Source organism: Streptopelia decaocto, assembly GCF_964273445.1.
Source record: "Streptopelia decaocto genome assembly, contig: SUPER_29_unloc_2, whole genome shotgun sequence".
NCBI classification, from domain to species: Eukaryota; Metazoa; Chordata; class Aves; order Columbiformes; family Columbidae; genus Streptopelia; species Streptopelia decaocto.
The window spans coordinates 95,659-105,442 of record NW_028117343.1 but is presented as its reverse complement, the minus strand read 5'-3'; the positions used below and the strand labels follow the sequence as shown (position 1 = coordinate 105,442).

At 60.6% G+C, this 9,784-nt stretch overlaps 2 protein-coding genes across 3 annotated transcripts; both read right to left on the bottom strand.

Moving 5' to 3' along the window:
• Nucleotides 1-4: 4 nt before the first annotated feature.
• Nucleotides 5-4,519, bottom strand: CARM1 (coactivator associated arginine methyltransferase 1; the record flags this gene model as incomplete). The annotated part of the gene is made up of 10 exons (XM_082076480.1): nucleotides 4,253-4,519; nucleotides 2,986-3,111; nucleotides 2,797-2,903; nucleotides 2,606-2,710; nucleotides 1,357-1,467; nucleotides 1,106-1,283; nucleotides 527-617; nucleotides 345-426; nucleotides 158-243; nucleotides 5-57 (listed from the first exon to the last, which is right to left on the bottom strand). Coding segments are annotated over exons 1-10 (1,084 nt in total), but the record flags the coding sequence as incomplete, so codon positions are not given.
• A 986-nt stretch (nucleotides 4,520-5,505) lies between these two features.
• On the bottom strand, nucleotides 5,506-8,442 carry LOC309450837 (uncharacterized protein). Of its 2 annotated transcripts, none has more exons than XM_082076476.1 (6): nucleotides 8,284-8,442; nucleotides 6,358-6,651; nucleotides 6,219-6,284; nucleotides 6,051-6,134; nucleotides 5,765-5,808; nucleotides 5,506-5,691 (listed from the first exon to the last, which is right to left on the bottom strand). In XM_082076476.1, the coding sequence occupies exons 1-6, from the start codon at nucleotides 8,315-8,317 to the stop codon at nucleotides 5,650-5,652; spliced, it is 564 nt and encodes a 187-aa protein (XP_081932602.1). In that variant the 5' UTR covers nucleotides 8,318-8,442; the 3' UTR covers nucleotides 5,506-5,649. The 2 variants fall into 2 exon arrangements, with proteins under 2 accessions (XP_081932602.1, XP_081932603.1); XM_082076477.1 differs by having other exon boundaries at nucleotides 6,370-6,651; nucleotides 8,284-8,377.
• Between the last annotated feature and the right edge of the window lie 1,342 nt (nucleotides 8,443-9,784).

Sequence of the window (9,784 nt, the reverse complement as noted above, 5' to 3'; positions counted from 1 at the left end):
GCCAAGCCGTGCACCAGCCCCGAGTGCAGCATGTGGAACTTGAAGGGAATTTCTATCCTAAAACGCAAATATTTGGTTATTTTTCAGGGGGGGGGCAAACCCCCAGACCCCCCCCGGCCCCCCCAAGCCCCCCCAAATTTTTGGGGTTCGACCCCACCTGTGCAAGTCGCCTTCTTTGGCTTCTAAGAAATTCACGGTGTATTTGACGGATTTGGCCATTAAAATCCGGATATCGAAGGTGTCCTGGGAAACAGGGGTGGGGGGTCAATGCTGGGACCCCCCCAATGGCTGGGACCCCCCCCAAGGGACTGTGCCCCCCCATTTTCCCCGGGGGGGTCACTCACCACCACCGGCTGCCGGAAATACTCATCGACGGCGGCGCCGCGAAGCGCCGAGAGGTCGACGCCGTGGAAGGACGGTTGGTACCTGGGGGGGCACCATTAAAGGTGAGATTGGGGGGGGGGACACAGCAGCTTCAGGACCCCCCCGGGGTGGGGGTTGTGCCCCCCCCAGCCCCAAAACTCACCAGAAATTGGCTTTGGTGAACTGCTCCATGTAGAGCTGCTCGTCGGTGAACGGCGCCAGGTGCACGTCGCCGATCGTGGGGAACATGTTTCCTGGGGGGGACACACAGTTTTGGCTGGGGGGGGTGGGAATGGGGGTCCCAGCCCCCTCGCTGAGCCGGAAAAAGCCCCCCCGGGACACCAGGAATTGGCGTTGGGACCCAAAAAGCGGCCGCCCCCCGCAACTGGGGGTGGGAATGGGGGGAAAGGGGTTTGCTGGGAGGGGGTGGGAGGGAAAGGGGACACTGGGGGTACTGGGGGACACTGGGAGACACTGGGGGCTACTGGGGGACCCCCTCATGGTGACAATGACCCCCCTCAGGTCTCAGGTACTTTTAGACCCCAAATCCCCACCCAAAAAATGACTTTTCTCAGGATGTTGGATCCACGTCCCAGGAGGAAACGGGGACACTGGGGAACACCGGGGGATACTGGGGGACACTGGGGGATACTGGGGGACACTGGGGGATACTGGGGGATACTGGGGGATACTGGGGGACACTGGGGGACACCGGGGGACGCCGGGGACCCCCCGCGCTCACCGCTGGGTTTCAGGTACTTCTTGGCGTGCAGGTAGCTCTCCAGCATCCTCTCGTTGAACAGCATGTAGCCCATGGGCTCGGAGATGATGATGTCGACCTGCTCGGGCAGCGCCACCTCCTCCACCTTCCCCGGCACCACCACGATCCGCTCCGTCAGGTTGTTGCTCTTCACCAACACCTGCGGGAAAGCGCCCCCAAGTTTACGGGGTGACCAAGGGGGGGCTGGGGGGGGAAGGGGTGGGGGGGGCGACCTCGGCGTGCTGCGCCATGGTGCTGGCTTCCACCGCGTAGATCTTGCGCGCGCCCGCCTGCGCCGCGAAGAACGACAGGATCCCGGAGCCGCAGCCGACGTCCAGCACGATCTGCGGGACAAACAGGGGACATGGGTGACAATGGATCCCGGAGCCGCAGCGACGTCCAGCACGATCTGGGACTTCAAACAGGGGGGACATGGGGTGACATGGGGGGGACACAGGGTGACAATGGATCCCGGAGCTGCATTTGATGTCCAGCATGATCTGGGGGGACAAACAGGGGGACATGGGGGGACAACGGATCCTGGAGCTGCATTTGATGTCCAGCACGATCTGCGGGGACAAAACGGGGGACAATGGGTGACAATGGATCCCGGAGCCACATGATCCCAGCACGATCTGCAGGGACAAAACAGGGGGACAGTGGGTGACAATGGATCCCGGAGCTGCATTCGATGTCCAGCATGATCTGGGGGGACAAAACAGGGGGACAGTGGGTGACAATGGATCCCGGAGCCACATGATCCCAGCATGATCTGGGGGGACAAAACAGGGGGACATGGGGGGCCAATGGATCCCGGAGCCACATTTGACATCCAGCACGATCCGGGGGGACAAAACAGGAGGACATGGGGGGACAATGGATCCCGGAGCCACAGCTGATGTCCAACACGATCTGGGGGGACAAAACGGGGGATAACAGGTGACATGGGGGGCCAATGGATCCCGGAGCCGCACTCAATGTCCAGCATGATCTGGGGGAACAAGCAGGGGGGACATGGAGTGACATGGGGGGGACACGGGGTGACAATGGATCCCAGAGCTGCACTCGACATCCAGCACCATCTGGGGGACAAACAGGGGGATGTGGGGGGACATGGGGGGACAATGGATCCTGGAGGCCGCATTTGATTCGGTGTCAGTCCCGGGAATAAAGGCCATAAATTACCATAATGAAAGAATATTTAAAATCATAAATTAATAAACGGCTCCAATTTTAAGAAAATTTTGCCCTGAATGGGGAAAATTTCGCCCCAATTAGGAAAATTCCACCCAAAAGTAGGAAAACATCAGCCAAGGCAAATTACACCAAGGGAAGGAACGTTCCACCAAAACACAGCAAACTGCACCCAAACGAGGAAAATTTCAACAAAACCAAGGAAATTTCACCAAATAATGAGAATTTCGCCCCGAATTGGGAAAGTGTCAGCGAAACGAGGGAAATTGGGGGTTTGGCGGCGCCGACCTTGTCCTTGAAGTCGCTGTGGTTCTGCAGGATGGCGCGCTGGTAGGTGCCGGTGCGCACGTAGTCCTGCATCATGTTCTGCTGCTGCGACAGGTACCCGTAGAACTGCGGGACGGGGGGACAGCGGCGTCACCGGGGGGGGGGGGACACCCTGGGGACACCCTGGGACACCCCGGGGGCGCGGGTTGTACCTGGAAATACTGGACGGCCGAGGACTCCTCGGTGCGTTCGCTGAACACCGAGCGCTCCGTGTTGTGGCCGCGGCAGTTTTTGAGGATGTTGTAGAAGGAGCAGAAATCTGGGGGGGGGACACGGGGTTTTTAGGGGGCGCTGGGGACACCGGGGGGGTCGGGGGGCGCGGCGGGGGGGTGGGGACGCACCGGTGGGGGTGGCGAACTGCAGCAGGACGCTGTTGCAGCCCAGGGTGACGATGAAGGACTGTTTGCCCACGCGGCTGCACTCGGTCTCGCGGCACACGGAGCATTTGAACACGCAGACGTCTTCATCTGGGGGGGGGGACACGCGGTGACGGGGGGGGCAGTGTCACCGGGGTCCCCCCCCAAGAAGAAATAACCACCCCCTCTGGCACGGAAATTGGGTTAAAAATTGGATTTGGGGTGTTGGGGGGGCTAAGAACAAGTCACCACGAGCCCCGTGTGCCTCAGTTTCCCCCAAGCGGCTCATTCAACCCCCCTGCCTGTGTGTTAATTAGTGTGGAGATTAATAGGCAGGTCAGTGACGGGGAGGGGGGGGGACGGGGGGAGGACTCTGGTGGATTTGGGAAAAATGGAGGAAAGCTCCAAAAATAGTGACAAAGCCAAGGGGTTGTTGGGCGAGGACAAAGGGACCCCAGCAGCGACCCCCCCGACAGCCCAGCCCCCCAACCCTTGAACCCCCAAACCACCCCTGGCCCCACACACCCCAGAGCCCCCCCAGGCCCCCGTTCTGCTCCCCCCCGACCCCCCCCATCCACTCCGAACCCAAGCCCCCCATGTCCACTCACGGCCACAGAGGAGCAGCCCACGGCCCCAGCCCCCCATGGCCCCACACCCCCACAATGGCCCCATTCCCCCTCAGTGTCCCCACATCCCCATATCCCCACACCCCCCCACATCCCCATTCGCCCCCCCATGTCCCCATATCCCCCCGTATCCCCACAGCCCCCAATGTCCCACACCCCACATATCCCCATTTCCCTCCCGTGTCCCCATTCCCCCCTATATCCCCACACCCCCCCGTGTCCCCATTCCCCCCCCATATCCCCATCCCCCCCTATATCCCCACACCCCCCCGTGTCCCCATTTCCCCCCCCCATATCCCCATCCCCCCCTATATCCCCACACCCCCCCGTGTCCCCATTCCCCCCCATATCCCCATGCCCCCCCATATCCCCATTCCCTCCGCCATGTCCCCATTCCCCACCCACATCCCCTAATGTCCCCACTCCCCCCATATCCCCACACCCCCCAATATCCCCACACCCCCCCCATATCTCCATTCGCCCCCCCATGTCCCCACTCCCCCCTATATCCCCATTACCCCATAATATCCCCACACCCCCCAATATCCCCATTCGCCCCCCCATGTCCCCACTCCCCCTATACCCCCACACCCCCCAATGTCCCCACACGCCCCGTGTGCACTCACGGCCGTAGAGCGCCAGCCCGGCGCTGTCGGGCCCCGTGCGGACCTCGAGGCGCAGCGGCTGCTGCTCCTGGTGCCGCTGGATCTCGCCGTTGGCGTCCCCGATGGTGAGCAGCCGCACGCCGGCGAACACCGACACCGCGGCCATCTTGGCGCCGCCGCCCCCGGGCCACGCCCCCCGGGCCACGCCCAGCGTCGGGACACGCCCCCCCGCGCCGGGACGCAGCGACACCTGGCGGGCGGGAGGCCGCGCGGAGCGGGAGCGGGAGCGGGAACGGGACTGGGAATGGGAACAAGACTGGGAATGGGACTGGAAATGGGATCGGGAATGGAAACGGGACTGGGAATGGGACTGAGAAAAAGGACTGGGAATGGGACTGGGAATGGGATCAGGACTGGGAATGGAAATGGGACTGGGAATGGAAACGGGACTGGGAAAAAGGACTGGGAATGGGATTGGGAATGGGAACGGGACTGGGAATGGGATCGAGAAAAGGACTGGGGAATGGGACTGGGAATGGGATCAGGACTGGGAATGGAAATGGGGATTGAGAAAAAGGACTGGGAATGGGACTGGGAATGGGATCAGGACTGGGAATGGAAACGGGACTGGGAAAAAGGCCTGGGAATGGGATTGGGAATGGGAACGGGACTGGAAACAGGACTGGGAATGGAAATGGGACTGGGAACAAGACTGGGAATGGGACTGGGAATGGGATCGGGACTGGGAATGGGAACAAGACTGGGAATGGAAGTGGGATTGGGACTGGGATTGGGAACAAGACTGGGAAAAAGGACTGGGAATGGGAACTGGACTGGGATTGGGAGTGAGAAAAAGGACTGGGAATGGGACTGGAAATGGGATCAGGACTGGCAATGGGATTGGAAATAGGAACAAGAACAAGAATGGGAGAAGGGATTGGGAACGGGACTGGGAAATGGGACTGCGAACAAAGACTGGAAACGGGACTGGAAATGGTATCGGGACTGGGATCGGGACTGGGAATGGGATTGGAAATGGGATTAGGACTGGGAATGGGATTGGGAACAAGACTGGGTAAAGGCCTGGGAATGGGATCAGGACTGGGAATGGGAACGGAACTGGGACTGGGATCAAAACCCGGAATGGGACTCAGATCAGGACCGGGATCGGGAATGGGAACTGGGATCAGGAGCAGGAACTGGACTGGGACCAGGATCAGGAGTGGGGACCGTGAGCACCGGCACCAAACACCTTTATTGTCACCGGCTCCGGCGCAGCCGCCGCGGGTCAGGACGAAGAGAAATGTCCTTTATGGGGGGCACGCCGGGGCCGCGCCGGTGCCACCGGGGCCGTTCTGGCGGGGGGGTGAACCGGCAAAGCCGTAACCGCCCCCGGTTGGGGCGCGGGGACCCCCGGCTCAACACGGTGACGCCGCGGGTGCCGCTGTCATGGCCAAACTCTGCCGGGAACAACAGGGACGGTTTGGGGGCACTGGGGGTGTTTTCGGGGGGGTCGGGAGGGTCCGGCCTTACCGGTGCGGGGCACCCGCGATTCCGTCCGGCACGACGCGCGGTGCCTGAGGAGAGAAAACCGGTGGCAGCGCAACGGGGGGTACCGGGGGGTTTTGGGGTGTCCCGGGGGGTTTGGAGGGGTCCTGGGGGGGGTCCCAGAGGATTCGGGGGGGTCCCGGGGGTGGTTTTGCCGCGGAGGTGCCGGCTCCGGCTGCTCCCACCTCTTTACAGGTGACACCGGGGGGGACCCGGCGGTGCCATAAACGCGGTTCCCCCCAAACCGCACCCCCCGGTGACCCCCCCGCACCTCGCCAGGCCACCGCGGCCACCGCCAGCACCAGCAGCGCCAGCGCGGCCGCGCCGACGGCAACCGCCGCGATCCAGGAGCCATCTGCAACGGACGAGACGGCAAAGGGGTCACCGGGGACACGTCCCCAGCGCCGCCGCGGTGCCGGGGGAGTCACGGCGCTGCTACCTTGCCGCAGAGCGCCGGGGGTGGGCGGAGGGGCGGTTGGGGCGTCGCAGCCGCCGTCACCCAAATCTAGGGGGGAAAACGCCGCGTTTGGGTCAACGGGAGGAAGCGGTTCCCCCCCTCCCCGCACCGGTCACCGCACCGGTCACCGCACCGGTCACCGCGATCTCCGCGCTCGGCGCCGACGTCTCCCAGGCGCTGCCGTTGCGGTGGCGGTAGCGGCAGCGGTAGCAGCGGGCGGTGCCGGCGCCGTCCAGGGCGAAGCGAGCGTCGTGGCGCCCCGGCGCCGCCGAAGCGCTGCGCACCGCGGTGCCGGCCACCAGCAGGTCGAAGGCGGCGCCGGCGAAGCGCCGCGGGGCCACGCAGGTGACGCTGGGGGGGGCGCCGGGGGTCAGCAGCCCCAGCGGCGGCGGCAGCGACGGGGCCGCGGCGGCGCCTGCGGGAAACGGACGGGAAGCCAGCGCGGAAGAGTTTTGGGTGGAAAACACCCAGGAATCGTCAAGCCGACCGTAACCCACCCCCGGCAAAGAGAGACACTGGAGAGTGAAAAGATGCGGATTCGGGGGCAAAAAAGATGCGAATTTGAGCGCTAAAAAGGTGAAAATTTGAGCACAAAAAAAGATGAACATTTGGGCGCAAAAAGGTGCAAATTTGAGAGCAAAAAAGATGCGAATTTGAGCACTAAAAAGATGAACATTTGGGCGCAAAAAGATGCGAATTTGAGCACTAAAAAGATTAAAATTTGGGTGCAAAAAGGTGTAAACTTGAGCGCAAAAAGATGCAAATTTGAGCATGAAAAAATACAAATTTGAGCACAAAAAAGACAAAAATTTGGGCGCAAAAAGATGCAAATTTGAGCACAAAAAAAATTTGAGCACAAAAAATGATGCGAATTTGAGCACAAAAAAGGTGAAAATTCGGGCGCAAAAAGTTGCAAATTTGAGCACAAAAAAAGACGCGAATTTGAGCATGAAAAAATCCAAATTAGAGCACAAAAAAATCCAGATCTGGGTGCAAAAAGGTGCAAATTTTGGCACCAAAAGATGCAAATCTGAGCACAAAAAAGATGCAAATTTGGGCGCAAAAAGAATCCAGATCTGAGCGCAAAAAGTATCACAGTATCACAGGGTGTTTGGGATTGGAAGGGACCTCAAAGCTCATCCAGCGCAACCCCCGGAGCAGGAACACCCAGAGGAGGTGACACAGGAACGTGGCCCTGGCCTGGAACTGAGGGGTCACAGCTGGACACACTATTCCAGATGTGACACACTGTTCCAGATGTGACACACTATTCCAGATGTGACACACTATTCCAGGTGTGACACACTATTCCAGGTGTGGCCTCCCCAGGGCAGAGCAGAGGGGCAGGAGAACCTCTCTGACCTACTGACCCCCCCTTCTAACCCCCCCAGGTCCCATTGGCTTCCTGGCCACAAGGGCCCAGTGCTGGCTCAGCCACAGCACCCGCTGTTCCCAGCTGGTCTCCCATCCAAGCACTGACCGGGCCCGACCCTGCTTAGCTTCCCACATCAGACGGGATGGGGCGTCCTGAGCGTGCTATGGCTGTATATATTATATATATGTATATATATATGTTCCCCAAGTATATCCTGATAGTATCTGAACTAAAGGGCAGAGCAGAGGGGCAGGAGAACCTCTCTGACCTACCGACCATCCCTTTTCTAATCCCCCCCAAGGTACCATTGGTCTCCCATCCAAGCACTGACCGGGCCCGACCCTGCTTAGCTTCCCGCATCAGACGGGATGGGGCGTTCTCAGGGTGCTATGGCTGTATATATTATATATATGTATATATATATATGTTCCCCAAGTATATCCTGATAGTATCTGAACTAAAGGGCAGAGCAGAGGGGCAGGAGAACCCCTCTGACCCACCGACCATCCCTTTTCTAATCCCCCCCCAGGTCCCATTGGTCTCCCATCCAAGCACTGACCCGGCGCTTGGTTTTGTTTAAGCTCAGACTATGGGGCTCAGCCCAACGATCCGCACGCGCCAGCTGAGCCAAATCCGGGCAAACCGCCCCCAAAAGAAGCGGCGCGGAGGTACCTGCGAGGAGGACGAGGAGCAGCTCCCGCCGCATCTTCTCCCCTTTGCTCTATTACCGGTGCGGGGTCGGGATCGGTCGCGGTGACGCCGCGCGCTGTAACAGCAAAATAAACAAAAAGAAGAAGAAAAAAGGGATTTTGCTGAAAATGAAGTTTCATCACCCAGGAAGGAAATGAGCAAATTGCCGCGTTGGTTTTATTCCCCGTCGTTGCGCAAATAAAAAGGGTTTTCCCGCCCAATACCAGCTGGTGGGAAAGCGGCTCCTGTGGTGCAATCCCTGGGGGTTGCACCCCAATTAGCGCAATGATGTCATTAAGGGGTGTGACGAGGCAGCCAATGGGGGTCTCACCTGGAGCGGCCGCGGCGCCGAGCAGGGGGAGCGGGGGTGGTTGGGGGGTCCGCGTCCCCACATGGCTCACGGGGCCCCAAAACTGCACCTAAATACCTACATCTGCCCCATATGTGCCCCAGGGGGCCCCAAAACTGCACCTAAATACCTACATCTGCCCCAACTGTGCCCCAGGGGGCCCCAAAAACTGCACCTAAATACCTACATCTGCCCCAAATGTGCCCAGGGGGCCCCAAAAACTGCACCTAAATACCTACATCTGCCCCAAATGTGCCCCAGGGGGCCCCAAATCAGCACCTAAAGAGGCAAATTTGCCCATAGATCCCCCAAATGTGCCCCAGGGGTCCCCAAATCTGCACCTAAGGGGGTAAATTTGCTCAGGGATCCCCCAAATGTGCCCCAGAGGTCCCCAAATGTTACACAGGGGTCCCCAAATCCGCACGTAAGTGGGTAAATTTGCTCAGGGATCCCCCAAATGTGCCCCAGGGGTCCCCAAATCCGCACCTAAGGAGGTAAATTTGCCCATGGATCCCCCAAATGTGCCCCAGGGGTCCCCAAATGTGCCCCAGGGGTCCCCAAATCCGCACCTAAGCGGGTAAATTTGCCCATGGATCCCCCAAATGTGCCCCAGGGGTCCCCAAATGTGCCCCAGGGGTCCCCAAATGTTACACAGGGGTCCCCAAGTCCGCACCTAAGCAGGTAAATTTGCTCAGGGATCCCCCAAATGTGCCCCAGGGGTCCCCAAAACTGCAGCTAACAACCGAAATCCGCCCCTGAGCGCTGAAATCTGTACTTAACGGCCTAATTGTGCCTCGGGGTCCCCCCCAAACCTGCCCCAGGACGCCCCGAAAGCGCCCCCGGCCCCAGCGCGGTGCATTGTGGGAGTCCCGCTCCCCTCACGGGCCGAGGCGACACGCGGGGAGGGCGGGCCCTGGGTCCGGGCTGACCAATGAGAGGCTAAGAAATGAGGCGCCGGATGGGATGAGCCAATCAGCGACGAGAACGCGCGGGGAAGGGATTCCCGCCTCAGGCGTTCGCCGCGGTCACCCCCGCAATCTCCGCCGGGGGCCTGCCGCCGCGGAGGGGAGGGGCCTGGAGGGGGGAGGCCCAGCAGGAGGGGGCGGAGCCAACAGCGAGGGGCGGGGTCCACTG

Excerpts from the sequence above, each read along its gene's own strand:
- LOC309450837 (XM_082076476.1), bottom strand. The coding sequence starts at position 8,317 with ATGCGGCGGGAGCTGCTCCTCGTCCTCCTCGCAG. Across the intron at positions 6,652-8,283 it reads GCTCCTCGTCCTCCTCGCAG|GCGCCGCCGCGGCCCCGTCG; the intron begins GTACCTCCGCGC and ends CGTTTCCCGCAG. Across the intron at positions 6,135-6,218 it reads CCCCGGCGCTCTGCGGCAAG|ATGGCTCCTGGATCGCGGCG; the intron begins GTAGCAGCGCCG and ends CGTCCGTTGCAG.